This window comes from Ostrinia nubilalis, chromosome 8 (assembly GCF_963855985.1).
Source record: "Ostrinia nubilalis chromosome 8, ilOstNubi1.1, whole genome shotgun sequence".
Taxonomy (NCBI): Eukaryota; Metazoa; Arthropoda; class Insecta; order Lepidoptera; family Crambidae; genus Ostrinia; species Ostrinia nubilalis.
The window spans coordinates 6713822-6736226 of record NC_087095.1 but is presented as its reverse complement, the minus strand read 5'-3'; the positions used below and the strand labels follow the sequence as shown (position 1 = coordinate 6736226).

General features: G+C 35.7%; 1 protein-coding gene across 2 annotated transcripts in view; it reads right to left on the bottom strand.

Moving 5' to 3' along the window:
* Positions 1-22405, bottom strand: part of LOC135073839 (sorbin and SH3 domain-containing protein 1) — a 186913-nt gene that overhangs the window by 142512 nt on the left and 21996 nt on the right. The window contains exons 2-3 of one of the 2 annotated variants that reach the window (XM_063968052.1): positions 16967-17208; positions 15741-15773 (exon numbers count right to left, since the gene is read on the bottom strand). In XM_063968052.1, the coding sequence (XP_063824122.1) occupies positions 15741-15773; positions 16967-17062 (129 nt within the window). In that variant the 5' untranslated portion in view covers positions 17063-17208. The remainder of the gene's footprint in view (positions 1-15740; positions 15774-16966; positions 17209-22405) is intronic. The other variant, XM_063968054.1, reaches the window with a different exon arrangement.

The following is a 22405-nucleotide window of genomic DNA, read 5'->3' as shown; positions in this document are numbered from 1 at the left end:
CCGCCGGTGAGCAAAACTTCAACATGCCTCCCTCTACACACACACTAACAAACACATTGCGAAGGTCACTGCCACAACAATTAAGACATTATCTCTATCTCCACAAAAACGACACTCAAATCACTGATACGATTTTAATAACCTTAGGACGAAACGCGTGCCCCGAAGGTACACATGATACTGAAGACGAACACGCGAGGGCCAAGCAATTTCATCGAAACATTATATGGGCATTATACTAAATGCATGCGCCATTGTATTGTTACGGTGGCCATCACTCGCCACGAATATTAATCTTGTTGAAGGCGAATCGAAGGCGAGCCACCCTCGTGAGGTGCGTACGTGTTAAAAGGCTTATATCCTTTCCAGGAGCAATGAACTTTATTGTATGGAAATACATCGAGATTATTCTTGATGTTCGAACAGCTGATCGATGAAGATGACAGGCATTAGAGAAGTCAATTTCCTGAACTCGCTCTATAAGCTATATTCTACGATGCCTAGTACACTCGACAGCACGTCAGTCTAGTCTTGGAAAATAGCTTTCATTATGATACCTAATATTTAAGACACAGTGTTTAGAACATACTGCCTGTATTGGTGGAGGTTCCTAGAAAAATTCCAAGCCTACCATTCGAATTCAACAACAACAAAGCAATGAGGTAAATAAGGGTTCTTTTAAACTTTTGTGGCAGGACTGTAGGAGGCATTTGTTTCTCTGCTAGTTAAAATATGCAATTACTCTGTGTCGAACAATAAAAATTGTAGCAGAAGAAACTTTACTCAATAGAGAGCAAACTGCTTTGCGAATTCAAATTACACAGACCATTGTTCAACTCGTGCAAGCTTCGCGTTACTCAACTGTTGTGAGTGCTAGTGCTAGCCTCATTGTTGGGTGTTTATTTTTAAAAGTAGCTGAATTATTTACTCTTTTAGGACTCCGATATCAACACGAGATTCACACTTTTAGAATTACCTGAATACTGTGCCTCTTTAAAGCGTGGAAAGATTGTAAAAAGCTCAATACCTTTCTAAGTGGAAGAAACTCTTCAAATAGCGTAAGTCCATTGTTCAACCACAGCCACTAAAAGTTCAGGCTTAGCACAGATTAATGGGTGCTTTCGTGTTCTGATACGAGCGTGAAACACCTTCTTAGTTCAAGTTAAAGTCTTAAGTTAAAAACCTTGTAAAAGGTTAGATATTTTCGTCATATTTAATGCTTAAAACAGTAATTTACTTAATGGTCCAGCTTAGTCTAGTATTAGTCTAGGTCTGAGTAAAATGTATTTCTGTCTTCATCAACTTCAAAGAAACTGGAATCTAAAGAATTAAATGTAGGTAGATCTTGAACTGTAACTTTCGAAGTTAGAATACTAGTTCAAAGAAAAGTTTTTCCACAGACCCTACAATCCTACATCGACCAGTTATCTCTAGTAACTAGAGTCTAGTTGATCACTATTTATCTCCCCCACTCGCGAAACTAGTAATGGGATGACTCCGCACCCCACACAGCAGATGGCGGCAACTCCGAAGAGTTTCATCTTTCAGTGTACAGTAATTAAATGCGCAAGTTGGTAACAGTGTCTTGTTAGTGCAATTAGATCTCGAGTGCAGCCCACTCTACGCGCAACTTCGCTCGCTGGAGGCGGCATTAATTTTGCGATGAGATTTTCAATTTTCCGCCACAACAGGGGAATGTTTTCCACAAGTGTCAACCAAGTATATCACGTAAAAGTTGCCCGCTTAGCCACTTTGTGCGACTCAGTTCACTCACAGTTCTTCTCTACACTTTTGTTAGAAGTGGATATACATGGCTGTAATTTTGTTCTGTATTGTAATCGGAACGCTGAGCCATTGTGCAGGTTTCTAGATTCGCACAAAGAAACAGAAAAACAGATGACATTTCAAGATGCTTTCAGCACATTCTGGTTACTTCATCGGAGATTTTTCCAGATACTTACCAGACCTATTAGGTCTCCCAATTTCTCCATATAAGACATTCGATTGCGGGCTATTTAGCCGAATCGTGCCAATTCAACATTACGCTGATGTGCGTAGAATAGGACGTGTTGGAGTAGTCATGGACAGTGTTATGACCGCGCCAACTTAAGGAGAACTTCGGTGCCTCGCCTTCGGGAAACTTTGAGGGTTGAAGAGGGGATAAGTGTTGAAATATTGGGGGTCTGTCTTGATTGGCCGGAGTTAACTAAGAGCCGTTGGTAGGCCTGCCACGTAGCCCGCCGCGTGACTCCGCGACGCACGTGTGTGGGGTACGAGATCTTACGCACTACTTGAATCCTATGCCCAATTTATCCTGCTTATTTTGGGACAGTCTGAACTTTTATCACATGCTTTTGTATTCGGTGTCAAGACATTACGCATTAACCTCGACGACAGTAACTAATGGATTTGTAACCCGAGAATGTCGTAGCTATTTCGATTATTTTAGAGAAAAGCTTTGATTTTTGTTTGTAATTCAACAATTAGCTGTTCACAGAACAATTAGCTACCAAACTAGTATTGCATTTCTTCTTAATTCTGTATTAAATAGATTGTATTTGCTGTGTAATTCAAGCACCTAAGCTGATATCCACAACAAGAAAGCTTTTAGCCTGCATATCACCTGATGGATACTAATATAGGTACATAAAATAGTCGTTATATAACTCAGTTAATTTAAAAAAAAATAAGCCATAATAATAGCCATAGTAAATAAATCTTCTTCATCATTTCAGCCTACATCATCAGTCAATCGGACATACATAAGGAAAAGCAAGCCACAAAGCACGATCTTAACTTTGATAACACCGAATCATAAATAAAAACAAAAGAGGATACCAAAATTTAATGATATCAGTGTCGCACGTCGCGATTAACTCGCGTAATAGAAGTCCCGGTACACGCACATAACACGCGCGTGCGGAATACTCGTACGCAATGTAATTTGTAGGTAAAGTACTCCGTTCTTATCGCGCGGCAGTCACAGCGATTTAGTCGACGCGTAATTGTCGTGTTTGTCGCGTTAGAGACCACTTGGTCTAATAGACACACCCTCGAGCTTTAGAAATAAAATTGTGGGAGCGAACTGAGTCATAAATTAATTAAAGCTCTACCCAATCAATTATTATAGTAAGGGAAAAAGAAAGCATCACGTTTAATATAAGAGCTGTGTTGACGATGGGCAGAAGTAGGTACCTATAGCTAGATCTACGTACTCGTAATTATTAATTAAGTATATCCTTTACAAGCAGCGAGAAAAGGAAATTGAAGAAGTTCGAAACTGAACTGATGACGAAACCATTATCAGACCAGTTTCACAAGTCTCGAATAGAATTTCTGGAAAAAAAAGTCACTGGTAACCAGGGTTCGAAAATATCCGATATTTATTATAAATATCAAAATATCGGATATTTATGATATATATCCGATATATATCAACTTTGATATATATCAATTTTGTATGAAAGCCATAGTATTATTTTATTGTATTATTCATGAATACTATTGCATATGTGTTACATAAACATGTTTTTAATGTTTTTGAACTTAAAATCAGACAAATAAAGCAAAAACATAAAATATTCTTTTAAATAGGGCAAAATCAACTAAAAAAATAAAAATCGTATGTCAAAAAGTACAAATACAGTAACGAATTTTAAAAGTTGATATATATCATCAAAACCGGCTTGATATATATCGGATATATATCCGATATATATCTTGATATAAATAAATAATAAATATAAATAAATAATAGCTTTATTTCTATTAAGTAGTACAGACTTAACATTTTCAGCGGCTTCTGCACTAAGCTCACGCTTGTATCGCAGCTGCCAAATAATAACACAACTCTAAAAGTAAATTACAGTAGCAGTCGGACAAACAGTTTTACTTTTAAGCTAGTGGCAAAATGATATGTAAGGTAATATTAAACAGTCAATCAAATACTATTTTGATAACAATTACATTATAGGAAATTGAAATTTAGAATTTTTTACATTTTTACAAAATTGGAATGTACGGTTTCAATTAAAAATCTTAATTAAAGTTTGTAATAGGAAGGTGTGTGCGTGTGCGTGTGCGTGTGTGTGTGTGTGTGTGTGCGTGCGTGTGTGTGTGTGTGTGTGTGTGTGTGTGTGTGTGTGTGTGTGTGTGTGTGTGTGTGTGTGTGTGAGTGTGTGTGTGTGTGTGCGCGCGCGCGTGTGTGTGTGCCTGTACGTGTGCGTGTGTGGTGTGTATGGGTATGTGTGCGTGTCAAAGGAGGATTAGGTTAGAATATCTTCGGTCTCAGCATAATCTTGTGTTTTTAACCAAGTTTCAATCAAACGTTTGGCCTCATACGTAGTAGATCCCTTTATATTTACTTTTCGACAGATGGCATTATATATCCGGGGTAAGAGATTCTGCGGTTGACGTTTTGCGAAGGAGGTTTGAACTGTTGGAACGGGATATTTATAAACACGTCTCTTCAACATTTGTTCGTAGTCTGGCGATTTTAGAGCGATACTGTGTGTCGCGGTTGCAGCTCTTAGAATGTAAAGTTGTCTGACGCGTAGAACGTTACATTCCCTGTAAAGATTGTCAGTGCTGAACCTAAATGTTTTGCGCAGCATTACTTTAAGGACTGCACGTTGTGCCCTTTCAAGTTCAATAAATGCAGATTTTGTTGCACCTCCCCAAACTCTAATACAGTACATTATAAGTGACTGGCACAAGGATTTATATACCAGTAATAGCGTTTGCACTGGGGCTGAGTGTCTTAATGATTTCATTACAAATATCGTTCTACGAATGCGTGCTGACAAGCTGGAAATATGTTGTTTATACGATAGGTTCTCATCAATTGTTACACCCAGATATTTGATGTGCCCCAAACGTTCGATAGAATGGCAATTGCAACTTGCGGGAGTTATCATTGACCTTTTGCAACTGTGTAGGGCAAGTCTATATTGAGGTGATGGTTGGGATGCACGGGTTTTATGAAATGCTAAGTACTTGGTTTTTGTTTTATTTAGCGTCAGTAGATTATTTTCCAACCACTCGATGACAGTCTCCATGCCCTGTTCAGCTCTTCTGTAGACCTCTTCCCACGACGGGCCTTTAAAAAGGATAACCGTGTCATCTGCATAACAGATAATATCTGATTTTACTATTTGCAGTTCGAAAATGTTACTCATGTAAATGAGGAACAGCGTGGGACCCAAGATGCTACCTTGTGGCACTCCAAAGTTCACGGGCTCGTGGTCGCTAGTCACCAACCCCACTCGAGTGCACTGGCTGCGGTTTTCTAAATAACTACGGAACCAGCATTGGGCAACACCTCTTATCCCCAGACAATCGAGCTTCCGCAGCAAAATTGGTGTAGACACCGTATCAAAGGCCTTAGCCAAGTCAAGGAATACTCCAATGCAACACTCGTTACTGTCCAAAGCGTCTGCAACATATATATCCCTTGATATATATCCTCGAACCCTGCTGGTAACTAGCAACTATTACTTGTTACACATAAAATCGCGTACGTCAGATAACTAGCAGAAATCGTTGCACTAACCCCAAGATAAAGAATCTAAAAGCCTAAGTTGTCTTCGTGCGTCACTCACGCACCAGCAGGCGACAAAGCGAGGTGCGTAATGATGCCTGCCCTCCGACTCAGCCTGGCCTAGAATTATCCGAGCTTTGATCCCCAATTGTGGGTCGAAGGCTTCCCTATATTTCCCAGACAGGAAAAGATACGGGCTGAAAAAGGAAAATTTTCCTAAAAAAGAAAGTAGGTTATACGTAAAATTAAAGTAGGTTATAGAAAGTAGGTATTACTTAAAAAATGCATTAGTCAAGCCCAAAAAAATAAGAATGGTAATTTTATAAATAGCAGTAAAAATAAAACTAAAGCCGCCTGGCAAGTTATAAAAAATAGAGATAGCCATGACTGTAACAAAGATATTGACAACATTTCTATTAACAATGAAAAAATTTACGAACCGATGTGTATAGCTGAAGAATTTAATAGGCATTTCATTGACACATCGAATTTACAAACAAATAAATCAAATGTTTATCAGGAAACTAGTTTTAGTGTCTTGGGTGGTTCTATGTATCTAAGACCTGTGACTAATGATGAACTAAGGAGACAAATACTCACTTTAAATAATACAAAATCTGAAGGACCTGATGAAATTTGTACAGAGGTAATAAAAACATGTATTGACGAACTAACTCCTATCTTGACTTACCTGGTAAACTTATCTTTTGAAAGAGGTGAATATCCTCAACGACTAAAATACTCTATTGTAAAGCCAATACATAAAAAAGGTTCCAGGAATGACATAGCCAATTACAGACCTATAACTCTGATACCAATTTTTTCCAAGATCTTTGAAAAGTGTATGTTTGACAGATTGATGAGTTATTGTACAGATCTCAACCTAATCAATAAAAACCAATACGGATTCCAAAAACAAAAATCAACTACACTAGCCATGTTCGCATTATTTCAAGAAGTTGTAACTAGGGTGGACTTAAAAATGCTTACAACAGTTTTGTTTTTGGATATGTCAAAGGCATTTGATTCGGTTAATCATAGCATCCTGCTTCGGAAATTAGAGGGTATAGGTGTTAGAGGACTACCTCTCCAATGGTTTGAGTCATACCTTAAAAATAGATATCAGTCTGTTATTATAACAAAAACCGATAAAGACAATTTAATGAGATCATATAACTCAAGATATATAGTAAACAGATTCGGAGTGCCACAAGGAAGTGTGCTTGGGCCTCTTTTATTTATTATTTATATAAATGACATAATAAACGTTACACGACATAGGTCTATATTATTCGCAGATGATATTTCTATTATTGTGACAAATGACTCCAAAGATGGTTTGACGAAGCACGAAACTGAAATTAATAATACACTAGCTAACATTATTGAATGGCTTGACAATAATAATCTTAAAATTAATTTAACCAAGACCAATTTTATTCAATTTAATAATTTAAGACAATGTAATTTAAATATTTCATATAAAGACACATGCATAAATCAAGCTAACACAGTTAAATTCCTGGGGATAAATGTAGATGAGAGTATGAATTGGAAATTACAAGTTGAATCAGTATGTGACAGGGTTCATCGATTCGTGTACGTTCTAAAAAGACTACGCCACATAACAGATCGTAGTACGATACTTACCGCCTATCATGCATATGTCACTTCTATATTGCGCTACGGGTTGATTCTATGGGGAAATAGTGTAGATATACATAGGGCATTTGTTGCACAAAAGAAATGTGTTCGTGCAATATTTGGTATACCACCCTACCAAACATGCAAACCGCTCTTCAAAGAACTCAAGCTATTAACATTGCCAGGCCTTTACATATTCGAAATTTGCAAATTTGTAAAAAATAATATTGGTCTTTTTTATAAAGCTCGTGATGTCTATCATGGAAACAAGAAAAATCCCGATCGACTTGTGTTGCATTTTTCTCCTAGGACTGCACTTTACATGAAAAGTTGTTTAAATATGTGCATAAAAATTTACAATAAAATACCAGAAAATATAAAAACATTAGGACCAATATTATTTAAAAATAAATTGTACGAATGGCTTTTAGATAATAATTTTTACGATGTTAAGGAACTAATGAAATGATTCGATTTACCTTAATAATATTACTATAAAATAATAATAAATTTAAAATATGACTGTAATAAAATAATGATAGCAATGTTTAATATGACCATAATAATTGACTACTTTAATAAATGTGTTATGACATTATAATATGACTATGATAAAATTGAGTTATTAAATTTCATAACGTTATAATAATATTATATAATTACCCTACTTATTATTTTTACATGCCATACCATGGCGAGACATGTGGATCTATTTTATTTTTTACCAGCAAATGTACCGTGTCTGTATGTAAATAAATGATTTTGATTTGATTTGATTTGATTTGATTAGGTAAATGCTAACCGATTCCTTTAACTCGTAATTGAAACTTTCACCACAATCAACTAAAAACATCAATTTGTGTAAATAAAGATTATTTTCCAGTGTACCCTCATATTTAAGAATCAAACGAACTTACCTGTGATGTTTGATATCTAATTATACGAGTGTCTTGACCGAAGATGATTACGTTTTACATGCAGCAGTACCTGGAATGATGCCGTCCTTATCACACTTTTAGAGAATATTTATTTAAAAATATAAGTTTTAAATATAATAAAGTACGTGTTTTGACTCCTCAGCACCGTAGTACATTCCGCGGTCCGCCATATTTCTTGTCATTATTTTAGAGCAAATTTTTTCGATCGGTTAAGGGTAATTATTCTCGGGTGAGGTGGGACTGTAATCATCTTCGGTCAAGACACTCGTATAATTAGATATCAAACATCACAGGTAAGTTCGTTTGATTCTTAATTATACTTCGTATCTCTCCCGAAGATGATTACGTTTTACATGCAGATGTTTAGAGCATCGAAAAAATTACAACCGTAGAAACTATTAACTTGTTCAAGGTATTTTAGTAAATAAACAAAACATTGTTTACTTTCGTAATATTAATGATGGTTTTGAAACGAACAGTTAACAAAATCACAATCACACAAAAAGTTAAATTAAGTAAGTTTCTAGTCTAATATTTAAGAAATGCCTACTTGACAAGATTCGGTCCACCAGCTTGCAAGCCTTACGAATGACTTACAAATTTTAAATTATTATTAATAAATTAACGCCAGCCCGGTGGACGCAGACGTAGCCCGTATGGCGGGTATTATGAGCGCTATAAAAATCGATATTATCAAATTTGAAGTTCCACTGAGTTACCACTTTTTAAGTGGTTTTTGGTAACTGACAAAAAGATTATCATCTGTGCGTATACCAATAGTCCTGTCAATGTAAGATTTAAGTGTTGAGGCTGGGCATAGTACAAGGTTGTCCATAATGTACGGTAATATATAGGTACAATAATAAATGGTTGATAAAATTAATCGAGTCCGGTTTTAATGTTTTCATCAAATTCATCTACCTACTTTAATTTATATTTAGTCTGGACACAATAAAATATTATTAGTAATATTATTAGATAAACTCGGAGTATTCATTATCTGTGCTGAAACCAGAACTAGAAGAGGTATACACTTAACTGTAAATTTTTTCAGGGAAATGATAATTTAATACCAAGTGTCATATTTAGGCGGTCTGAGGCGAAACACGCTTTTGAGAAAACGTTTAATACAGTCATTAGTAGTAATATCCTGATATAACAGTATAGATAAAGTCAAACGGTAACCATTGAGAGTACTGTACTGTAACTAACACGAATAATTTAATTTGTCCGTTGAGTATTCCAATAAATGAGCTGAATTGGAATTACAACCATGATTTTAGACCTGAAGTAGGTATATTGTATAATATTAGTATGTACTATGTGAGAAAGATGTCATTAACATATCCAGAGAATTAGTAGGTGCGCCTCGCCTCAACTGCGATTGCCTGATAAGTTGCCGACCATCAGGGTTAAATCCGCATGGAGAGGATGATCAACTCTGAAGGGCGAACACAACAGATTTTTGTTAGGTTCGAAACGTATGACTTTTGAAACGAGGAGCTTTGACCACAATAGGTACCACGGTAGTAGGTCAGAATGGTACTACTACTATGCCCTTAGCGCCATTTTTTTTTTTTTTTTTTTTTTTTTTTTTTTTTTTTTTTTTTTTTTTTTTGTATAAAACTTTACAAAGTTACATTAAATGTGAAAGTATCAATAACTTCGGAAATAGGGTCTAACTCCCAAGATGCATTCGTAGAACATTGGTGATTTTGAATAGTAAATGTACTTGCAAATAAGACGAATTCTGGAATACCAAAAGGTAATGTAATTTCTGTAAATGCGTAGTCTGCTAAATTCATAGTACGTGTCTATATTTGATTGACGAGATTCGAAATCTGTGACCGCGTTTTCACACCCAACCACACCAATTCCATAACTCTCGAACAGTATTATTTAAAGTGTGCTGTATACTACCCCTTTTTTTATTTGGCAATAACCGTTGTATTGTCTATTCTTAATAAGTAGGTGAGATGCAAATGTTTCAAGATCATAGAGTGCAGCGAGCAATTCCAGGGTATTTAAATGTAAAAGTAACTGTAACTGGGACCAATTTCCGATGGCTGTTACACGATGCGCGATTGCGGTTGAGGTTGACCAGTGGTTGAGGCATCGAAACAAATCATTTGATTGCAGGGTAGGTACATGATGTGCTGTGTCAATGTAATCTCTCCAGTCTCCACTATGCTAAATTATGTTTTAAATACTTGGCAGATGCATTATAATGTTTATTGTAGTTATTTGAGTAATTGAGTGCCAAGATGTTTTTCCCGGTAACTTCGTGTACATCCAGCCGTAATTTTAACGGCGGGGCACGCTGAGGTCAATAACCCCAAGAATGAAGCAAATTACTGGAATGATATTTTTCGTAGTTTTTAGCATTACTAGTGTCTTGCACTTTTGTTAAGTTAAATTAATTTCTATCGTATTAAATGTAAATTTTAGAAATGTAGGTAACATTATTATTTTGATTAGATAAAAAATCTTTTGTCCTCCTACCCTAGTTGCTCTTATAAATCTCCCGTTGTTTGAATATTATTCCAGCTTTCTGACCGTTCCAATACATAAAAATTGGTAACAGGTATTGGTACAGATAGATGGCCGAGTGATTGCAAAAAGTGTAAAACTGCTTTTAATAATTTTGTAAATACAAAAGGCACCATGCGGATGTAAGACAAAAACGATCGATCACGAAGAAATTCAAACAACTGAATATTAAAGTGCTTGGAGTTCCATGACAAACGAAGCCAAATTCATCCATTTTCAGCAATTGGTAATAAAAGATAGGAGTCTTTCAAATCTAAGGTTTTCACATAATAAAATGTATTGTTATATAATTAATTATGTAAAGTCAGTGGTAGTATTGCATTTTAAAATAGTTCATATTAATGAATTTATTTAATTCCTTTAAATTTAGAATAAATCTATGTCTACAATTTGGCTTTTGTACAGTTGTCGAATATACCTACTACTCCCCTCAGGTGTAGTATGTGACCTACATTGGGGTACTCCAACTTGGCATGGTTAAGTTTAAAATGGAATTTCATAACCCTGATCCAGGACAAAATAGTAGTATCATTTAATTTTGTTATGTTAGGTAAGCCATTTATTTTAGTAGTATTTAAGTCTACCAGTTACTAGCACCTTGGTGCCTATCTGCTGAATAAAATTATCATCTCCGATTCGGTTGATGATAGTTGGGTCTCGGGTTAACCGGAGACGCAGGCGGCGGCGGCGGAGCCGGCGGCTGCTGGGCTGGCCGGGGTTCACTCACTGCTCAGCGGCTGCCGCTCACAATGCCCCCCTTGCGTTTAAAGTCTGATGAGTTGTAGACGTGCTGGGCTGGTATTACTGAATTATATTAGTCATAGATGATTTCGAGTGGTCTGATAAATCTGAACCAAACAAGAGATTCGTTTTGATAAATCTTTTATGATATCTCTTTTTTTGCTTGCTAATGGAATTTGTGGACCGTTCATTGTGGAAAACCTTGGGGGAGGCCTTTGTCCAGCAGTGGACGTCATTTGGCTGAAACGAACGAACGAACGAATGGAATTTGTGATAGCGTATCTTCTTGACAGTGATTCTCTAATGAGTGTCACAAAGTAACCGCCAGCATCGCTCAAGGTTTTTATAATTCCTTACGGAATATTATTCCATTTGTGACATAGCTAGGTCATCAAATCATATTGAAGGCTCGGTGAAATCAGTTGCAATAAGGATGCGTACAGCAAACAGAAGCAGAATCAGATGTTCAGTTGTATTGCTGCCTTTGTTGAAGTAATTATTATGCGCAATTTTTAGCAAGTAAATAATGTTTCATCAAGTCTTTTTTATTTGTAGGTAGGTAATCCATTAATCAATATTTTCCAACCTGTTGCTAGATCCTTGTGAAAGTCTTTAAAAGGCTTTGTCTTGAAAAATACCCGGTATTTTCGTCTGATGTAGGTAATTATTGTATGCTATTTTAGTAATGGTTCACAATAAAGATTTTTGTATTTGATAGGGTAACAAATTATAAATACCCCATGTATATTGTATATTATTATATTTATAATTATGTTATACTATTTTACGACGTGTTGATACGTCTACCCACGTTATATGATAATACGTTAGGAAAATAATCAAAGCAAAATGCAATCAGTTTAAAAATGTCTTATCCACACACGATATATGCCGGGATAATTAATACGCTCAAAGGCAATAAAGCATCCACACACGATATACGTCGAGATGTTTATGTATTTTGTAAAACACGATTTTTGTACGTGTAGTTTAGTATCCACACACGATATACGCCGGGATAAGCAATAAATCATCCACACACGATTTACGTCGGGATGTTTATGTATTTTGTATAACACGATTTTTGTACGTGTAGTTTAGTATCCACACTTCCACACACGATATAGGTACGCCGGGATAAGCAATAAATCATCCACACACGATTTACGTCGGGATGTTTATGTATTTTGTATAACACGATTTTTGTACGTGTAGTTTAGTATCCACACACGATTAAGTCGGGACACAAAGTATTACCACGGAGGGTTGTTGAAAATATTCATTTTTAATACAAAAAATAGAAATTATTCACATTATTTCATAACAATTTCAAAATACACGATTCACAACTTACCAGAATGTTTTAAATATGTATGTATGTATGTATGTCTGCAAATCTGCAGTGACTGCACGATGGAGACAACGATGTTTTTTCTGGTTCATTATCATCAGATGAAACTATAATTTGTCGTTGTCTATGTACATACGAGGTTTCTTAACAAACTTTTCACCATATCACTATTATCACCATTACTTGATCGTTTCCTTTTACCCATTTTTACGCTAAGTTATTTTTATTGAAAAGGTACGTGTGAGTCGGACGAACACCAACACAAGTAATGACAAGAAATATGGCGGACCGCGGAATGTACTACGGTGCTGAGGAGTCAAAACACGTACTTTATTATATTTAAAACTTATATTTTTAAATAAATATTCTCTAAAAGTGTGATAAGGACGGCATCATTCCAGGTACTGCTGCATGTAAAACGTAATCATCTTCGGGAGAGATACGAAGTATAATTTCCTTCCAAGAGATATTTCCCTCTCCTGGTTTAATGTCACTTATAGAAATAAAAGAGACTTCCTTAAAAATTCTTAAGTAAAGGTAGAAATGTAATAAAAGATGCCGAACAATGAAAATTCTGTTCCGCACTTATATCTTTAATTACGGTTGCAGGGCAATAAAATTTGTATTAAACATTTTTGTGTTTGTATATTTTAGACCGAATTTGGTTGAAACTTGAAAGTATGTCACTGGCAATGCGAGACCTAAATAATTAAACGAATATAATATTGCCGGAGACGGTTGCGGGTTTGACAATATCTTTGGTTGCAATATTTTTCGGATCATTGTAGGTACCTAAATGACATTCTTTTTATTCTCATTCATTTATTTTTTTGTGTTTTGACTCTCTTCTGATGGAATGGATACTCGTAGATTTAGGTATTTATTTGTTAAAGTATTTCATATTATAACCTGACTAAACTGTTATTTAAATGTTCTGATTTATTTTTATTTAATTCTTTCAGTGATCTTATTTTGACATTTACTATCCCTTTGTAATAATTATACTGCCATGCCATTATAATCTTTTAAGCTGGATCAAACTAATCTTTTAAGACGTTTGCAAATACTGAATACTAGTAAAATACATATCTGTCAGTTCTATGAAAGTAAATGGGCGCTATTAATTCTACTAGCAAAGTATATTGATCCTACGGACATTGATCCTCATTGAGAGCTCGGATATCTTGTAACATTAAAAGGGATCGAGCGTCTGTCAACAGTGGGCAATGGTAAGGCACCGTGAAAATGGCGCTAAAGGGGGTTTTGTTCCAATAAGAGCCCTCGATTACGAGTACTCGGCCGGACCATTTTTTTGGCACAATCGCATTAAATTATCTTGGAACGGTTATGAAGATTTTAGTGGAACATTATGATATAGAGTATGGAGTTGGTTAATGCTATGTTGTAGCACAAACGAGTGAGGTAACTATTTTAGATATTACAGTAAATTAACACGTTGGACGCCACGCGGCTCACCGGTGACACGGTAATATTATCTATACAGTATTCCAACTCGACCATATTTTTTAAATAAATGTCAACAGCCGCGCGGAACGTCACGGTATGACAACATGCGATAGGGCTGCCCACCTACAGACCCTATTTTCATTACATCTGCCTACTAAGAATTTTTATATAGTTTTGTGAATGTAATTTTTTATTTTATTTTGACAAACGAAATACTTTGTGAATGAAATAGGATAAAAATGCACGTTGTTTTGTGATTAGTAGATTTAATTTAAAAAAATATATTGTGTTAAGATTTAGTAACAAATCTTATAAATTTGCGACCGTAAAATGTATGCGCCTCGACTGAGGCATACAAAATGCTTGATTATTATTATACAGGCTGTTAGGTAATTGGGTTTACAAGCCGACACTAGCCCATGTTAACATGTGCATATAAATGGTATGGTGATGTCAGAAAAATTATATCATCATTTTAATAATTTTATTTTCATACCTATCTGATTTTATAAATTTTATTTTGTTTGAAAATTCAAAAAATAAAATGATGATATCACTGACTTCACCATACCATTTAAATGTTAACATGGGCTAGTGTCGGCTTATAAACCCATTTACCTAACACCCTGTATAAATAGGTACTTGTAATTATTTTTATAAAAAAAGAGCGCTTACTGTTTAAAAAACAACACATCGTCCGTTTATTACTGTGGCACATTCGCGACACCCCCGACTTTTGCATGTCGAGCGCATACCGAGATTTGAATTTCGAAGGAAAGCTCGCGTTTCGTCCGTTTATATGAAGTTACAATACTGTATGATAGTATTACCGTGCCGGTGAGCCTCGAACAATACAATTTCCATTGTGTCTAGCGTCTCGGCGTTCAATGACTTAATATCCAAAATTGATTTACGGAGGTCGGCGCGCGGATAAACTAAACTTATTTTCCCAAGAGTGTTTCCAAGTTACTTTTTATGAAAAGTAACAAATATTAAGAAATATACAGCTTTTTAATTAATACAGTTTGCTTTTACAAAAAATAGTTAATTTAGAATTCAAACTCTTAAGTGGAATAGGTACCTACCTACCCAGACCAGTGTTATAAAATCGAATACGAGTACATTTTGGGGTTTGTTAATATATCGAAAAATAGTCGCATCATCCGTTGATGACAAACTACGTTTAATTTACGTTAACTACCGAAGGCTATTATGTGTTAATTACACTAATGGTTATGAAACAAACATCGTGCAATTTGGTTAACATTTAATAACACTGTACCAAATAAATTGATACTTAAAAATTACCTTCGTATCAATTTATTTCAGTTAGATGTCAATTAAACTTAAGCGTATTCAAAGCAATTTTCTTTCGAGACGATAAAGGAATGAATTTGTAAGTAGGTGGGTAAACAAGTGGAAAGAAAATTTCATAAAGCAGACTCTTTCTCGTCGGAATAAGAATGATTGATTATTGTTTAAGGAACAAACACGGTACAATCGTACTCACATCAAGTGCTCGCTCGACAGAATCGCTGAACCGCTGTTGGGAGAGAATATTGTTTTATTAACTGATACAATCCATATCTTTTTCATCATAAATACTGTAATTGAGTGTCACGTATTCATGCCTACACGACTGAGATTTTTAATTAATTTTGGTATAGATTAGGATCTAGGAGATCATCATAAGCGACACCCAAGCGGGCGAAGTCGCAGACTGAACCTAATGGGTAGTATTAATTTCTTCAAATCTGTTACGTTTAGTATCAAAATAAGTTTTGTGACAATAATAAATGCTATAGGGTGAGAATAGGAGTTGAAAGTTTGTAAGGAGTACCCTATCACGTAAAGTACCTAAAAGCTTTCTATAACTCACTCAGACAAACTCTGTAGAGTCTACCAGACAAACAGCGTGGACTAATTATGGATCTTGACATAAATACCCTCAACTGAAAGTTCACCACGCCAGCGCCATCATTACCTGCATTCTACTACAACAGTAAACTCTTTACCTGCCTCTACAATACAATCGCCCGGGCAAATAATCCTGACCCGGGCAAACAAACTGCTCCAAAGAGAAAACAGACGTTTTTCTACAATGGACAAATTTAATTGCGTAATCTGAACTGCTTTCTGTCTTTACCCGTCCTACTGAAAACAAAACAAAAGCTTAGGCTGTACCAGTAAAACCCGGCGATTTTGCAAACAAATAATTCCATGGAATTATCATAGAATTTTATATGTCCTAAGTCATAGCTTTTTCTTGGAACTAATAATGAAATAATTCTAAAATCACTCTGAGCATTCAATATTCATTGTAGAGACATCTTATTAATGCATTTACCAAAGTCTATATTGACAGATTATGGGTTGAAAGTTGTTAAACTTGTTTATTGAATCTGGAATAATTTCCAAGCAATAATACATCGACATCAATATTAGATTTTTATATGGTATCATTTAATCAAATGTCTTGTTTTTCTAAGAATTCTATCGCATTTATGGAACAAATCGCTAAAGCGGTGTTCAGAAATAACTTGTCAATATTCAATAAGAGTCATTTTGCTATGACAAATACCTTACTTAGAGCCTTTTCTCTCATGCTATGTATGACATACCTACTCGTAGAATAAAAAGAAAAACTGTCTTCATGAAAAATTCTGACTAAGTTGTTTATTTCAAATAGTTTCCGCCGGGAAGAAAGTTGAAATTAAAAAATACTTTACAACATACCCTGGATATCCTAAGAGGCTGGTTGTGGTCTGCCCCTCCATGCATCCGGAAGCCCCACGGAGCGCCGCCCGTCAGCTCAACCTCTTTCGCCGACATTTTCTTCACTCCATGCCGCCCTGGTACATTGTCTTCATTATCTCACTGGCTTTCTACATTCATGCCATAATATAATTAAATTGGAAGACCACCATTTCTAATATCACAATGTTCAGTCGTGTTCTGGTTTTGAGTATTTGGATATCCTGAAACAAAATGAAAATTTGATTAAATTATTTGCATAAAATTTTGAGCCTGCCTCAGTGAAACATTATAGCGTCCACGTAGGTTATGCTACGTTTTACAGTAATTTTAAATGTGTAGTAGTGGACTACTATACATTAAAATAACTGTAAAATAGAATATAGAGTTGCTAGCTCACTTGGCAGTCTTAAATATCATTATTATTTCAGAAAATTAACATTATTGAATAAGCAATGAATTATGACAAGATTAAATATTTCGGCTTGCTTCTATTACCGAAAAATCTTCGGTGTTTAAAGAATAATAATGTTTTTAACAAAGATCTGTTAATTTAAATCTTTCCGACGAAAATACATCAAGATGACCATTATCTTATCAATGCCATCAAAAATGAGTTATCCAAACTAATTAGCCTCATTAATATCAACCTGGGTGGTTAATATAAATTTAGTTTTATGAACGGCCCTGTGTCCGTTTAAATACCCCATAAAGCTGCGTAGAAAGAGCATAAATAACGCGAAGGGACATCAGGGTGCTCGTAAAATGATTTATTTCCGAATGAAAGATGTATTTTCTATTTGAAAGGCTCAAGGTTTAATAGGCTACTAACAATAGTGTTTGTTTGTCGCTATAAATAGAGTGTAAAGGTAAGTACTAAAGATTTGGAAATTGCTTTATTTTCATGAGAGGATATTATTCTTAGTGAAAGGCCCAATGGGCGCAATGATGTGCGATACATCGCTAGTAAACGAAAGAAAAACATGAATACAAATTAAATGTTTCTACGGGAAAGATTTACTATGATAAGTTCAAATGTTTATACCTAATTAATTTTGTTTGTCTCATACCGCTCTGTCGGGACCCAAAAGATAAAAGGTATGTGAATACCTAGACCCATAAAGGTTACATTTATTTTATTGTATATGGATTAGGCACTTATAAACGTATCGTTGTACGTGCCAAATCCTGAACCAAATCATAAACCATTGATTTCACGAGGTTCAAAGTTTTCTGCTTCACCTGGCCTTCTTATGAAAATCTAAAAACCGCACCGTGAACTCCCGGCCTAACCCATGAGATCATGTGCAGATATTTCAGAGTATGACGCGCAACACCAAGGCTGCGGTAACTGAATCACTCTTCAATTTACACTGACCTGCCTAATAATGAGCAACCTCTTCATTTATAATGTTATTAGAATCATCATGGCCAGTTACGGCCCAAATTAGTTCATCTAGGCAATGGTGATTTGAGGCCACTTTTATTGTAAAATCAGACTTGACTCAAGCGTTCAACAAACAAAAAGAATGAATATATTTTAGCCAAATGACTTCCACTGCTGGACAAAGGCCTCTCTCAAGATCTCTACATCGATCGGTTTTGAACCGCCCGCATATAGGTGCTTCCCGCGATTTTCATCTGATCGTCCTGTAGTACCTACTACACTATACACTAAATATTTTTTTCAGAACGCTCAAATTAGATTAGATTTATGCGATTGCGACTGCTCATATGAATAATTGCCTACAAACTCACTAAACATCAACGTATAGTATCTCCCAATTTGCTATAATCGAGGTTCCTAGGTGGCTATAGTTACTATGCTGTTGCTTTATAACACGTGGGTAATATACAACCGATCGAAAAGTATAATTCGAGCCTGCGGTTTCACGAGCCGTCCCCAAACAGCACGCATCTCGTAATATTTACATTCGTGTCAGCAAATACGGACCTTTTCATTTACCCTGGACCTTCTATAGATCACAAATTAGAATAAAAGGTCGCCTTTCACACCTTTATTAAAAGAGAAACCTTAATTCCATTTCTACCTACGAGATAGGTACAAAGTTGGCTGTTATGAGACTAAATTGGAATGACTGAAAAATTTAAAGTTTACCTGGAAAGGATTTGTAAATGTTAACCAAGAAAATAATCAATATAATATTACTGAAGTTACTATATGGTAATTATTCAACTTAATTTAGACAGATACTACAAGTGTTGGAAAATTAGGAAACCTCTAATAAAAATGTTACAGCAGCTACTTTCTCTCAGAATTTTCAATACAAGATATCTCAACATTTCAAGCAATAACTCACTTCGTTAAAACTAAAAGAGTTAAAATTTTACGCTAAGGCATCGTACAGTATCATTTTCCGACTTTCCGTAGAAACTGGAGCCTTTCGAACGCGATAAGCAACGCAGCCGTCAATATCGCACGGAAGCGTGCGAGTGACACCTGAATCGAACCCCTGTGATATGTCATGTCACACACAGCGACCTCTCCCTTTGATGCCAGTGCAGGCATTCGAGCTGGTCATGAATGCATCAAATTCAATGTAGCAATCGATCGATACGCTGGGGAATTTTAAAAAGTTATGGAAACAGCTTTTGAGTTAACGAAGCAAAAGGCGCTTCGTTGTTGACAATCTATTAACTTTTGAAAATGAAAGAGCTTTGTTGCTTTTATTTACACAATTGTTGGTTCTCTGTGATTAAAATTTAATACAATCACTGCCGACTGCTCATAACTTTCCACTCTTTTTCAACTAGTGTCTTAAGTTATATTTACACAGTTGATCGACCAATTTAAAAGGGCTTTAATATTAATATCTAAAAATTAAATTGCTTTAATAGGTAAAATGTGTTTTAAGATCCCTGTGGATTTTCACATGAGCTTTTTTCTCGCATGATCTGAAATCTGATATCTCGTAGACCTAAGCAGCTTAACATGGTTTCAGATAATAATGAAACATCTAGAATTCTATTATTCCATCTAACAGTCCATTTAAGCCTGAAGCCCTTCATCGCCATCAAAACACAATCTGACCATCAAAACCTTACATAGGTCCAGCTAACGCACAGTATCATTACGTAATATTATTATCGGCCCGTCCATCTCGGCAGTGACACCTCAATACACAATACCCTTCATCTCGGTGTCCGAAGACTACATTATTTCAGACGCAAATAGCCCCGCGTCAGTTCAAGTGTCAGTACAAAGACGCTAGTAATAGCAGCTCTGACTCACGCACGTTTGGATAATCGAACTCTATTTATAAGGCACATTACGCACGATAAAAGTGCACCGGATTCGACTGACGTAATAGGAAGCGTGTAATTGGCCCAATTCGCGGATAGAGCGGTTATGCTAAATTGACAAACGCCCCGATGTGTTTACGCAGTCATTTGTTTTGCTCAAAATATTTTAACGCGACGTTCTTTATTCTATTTTAACATAATAATTATTCCCACATAAAAATACTCCAGCACTAAATAATGAAAAACGTCTTTTTTGGCGTCATGAGTGTCAAAATATTTTTGATTTAATTTGATAACCCGATAGAGTATAAAGCCCCTTATAAACCTCCCTTTTTGTCTTTGCATTCTAAATTACTAGGTGTTTTAGAAACAGTAATTTATGGTTCCATTTCCAAAGAAATGTTGAATTATTACAATTCACCTTATCAATGTAGCCTTTGGCAACTAAACTTACATAATCAATCAAATTTCATCTTTGCCCTGGATGAAATTATCTAAAGACCGGCGTTCATAGAGAAAATCAGTAATTCATAACGACAGCAAGTATCAATCGACCTTCGTTCCACGCTGATTACATTTACCAGACACATTTCGTTTTCTTGTGTCAGCGAAAAAACAGAATTATCAACATAAAAAGAAATAAAGTGAAAGAATTTTCGCTATCTCGTTCGGAATCATGAATTCACAAAGTACCTATGCAATTTCACACTCCTTGTCGGGAGAATTTATTTTTTAAAAGAAATATTTTGCTACGAAAAATATGCGGCTCGATTCGCCCCGAGAATAGCTTTTGCACACAAATATGAACGGTCTTTAGTTGCAAATGGAATGAACATATTCGTTTGAGGTATTATAGCATGGCGTCGATGTCACTGAAAAATATTTCACTTGCAGCGATACATTTTTCGGAGTAACAGGGTTGAAAAAGTTTGTTAGAAAAGTTCGTTGTGTAAATTGGCAGTTCGTTATTTAAGTACCAGTTTATTTGCTTTTCAAACAAAAGTTGTCCACTGCTGGACATAGATCTTCTTCAAGGATTTCCATAATGAAACATTTTGAGATTCCATGACGCAAAAAAGCGAGGATCCTCGACATACTTTTTCAAAAGTTCTATGAAACTTGACGCTGTTTGTAATATTCTGGCAAGGAGAATAGTAAAAGTCTGGCCCAAAAATGCATGTTATGTAATAGTGATACATTTCCACAGCCCATGGCTACCCCCATAAATATCGTCCAGATCGTAAAATCGCAATAACGATAAATACGTAGTGAGAGAAAGTAAAATAATACTCCGTAACAAAGGCTTAATAGGGTGCATGTCGCGGTTTGTGTAATTAATTAAATTGACCCTTACCCCATGACCGCAAAAGCGGTCCAATGTGTTTCGCAAGACCCTATTTTGGACCTAAAGGTTGGAGCAATAAAGGCCCTTTCAGATTTCAGCGGTCAATAGTCACATTTTCCAAGACTTTGGTATTTTATTGCTTCGAACGTTTCATCTAGTGATTTCCTGAAGGGCCGCTATTAAGGGACCAGGTTTATCCCTTTGGTCGTTGTCGGGAACAAGTTATATTTGAAGTTATGGATATTACGATTCGGTTATGGTGTTAATTTCGGCTGAAACATTGAAAGTGTTAAATTGTTACGGCCATATTTTAATTTTACGGTTGCTCAAAGTTGATTAAGTCTTTTCCCGTGAAGTTTGGATGGCGGAAGTTCCGTGGGCCGGTGCAGTTAAAAAGTGGGAGTTTCTTTTAAGCACACATTTTTAGTTGAAAAATCGCACTTATTAGAACTACATAAGATGTCATTATCTAGCTTGATATGCCGTCTTATGCACCTATCCGGGATAGGAAATCCGACGATGTTTCTAAGGCATGTAACGCGGCAGCTCAAAGGGTTGCACGGTCGACATGGCAGGTCTGATATACCGTTAACAACCCTATGCATCTTTAAAAGGCTACCGAGACATTTTTTATTGCAACTACAGTTCCGTGACACTGAACAAGGTGAGGAAAATAAAACGCTCTTATAAAATCAATTATACATGAATGAATAGTCTGTATTCTTAGAACGCGCGTGAGCATAGTGTATTTTTTTAAAAGGGGGCGTCCATAAATTACGTGAGGCTTTTAGGGGAGGGAGGGGGTCAACAAA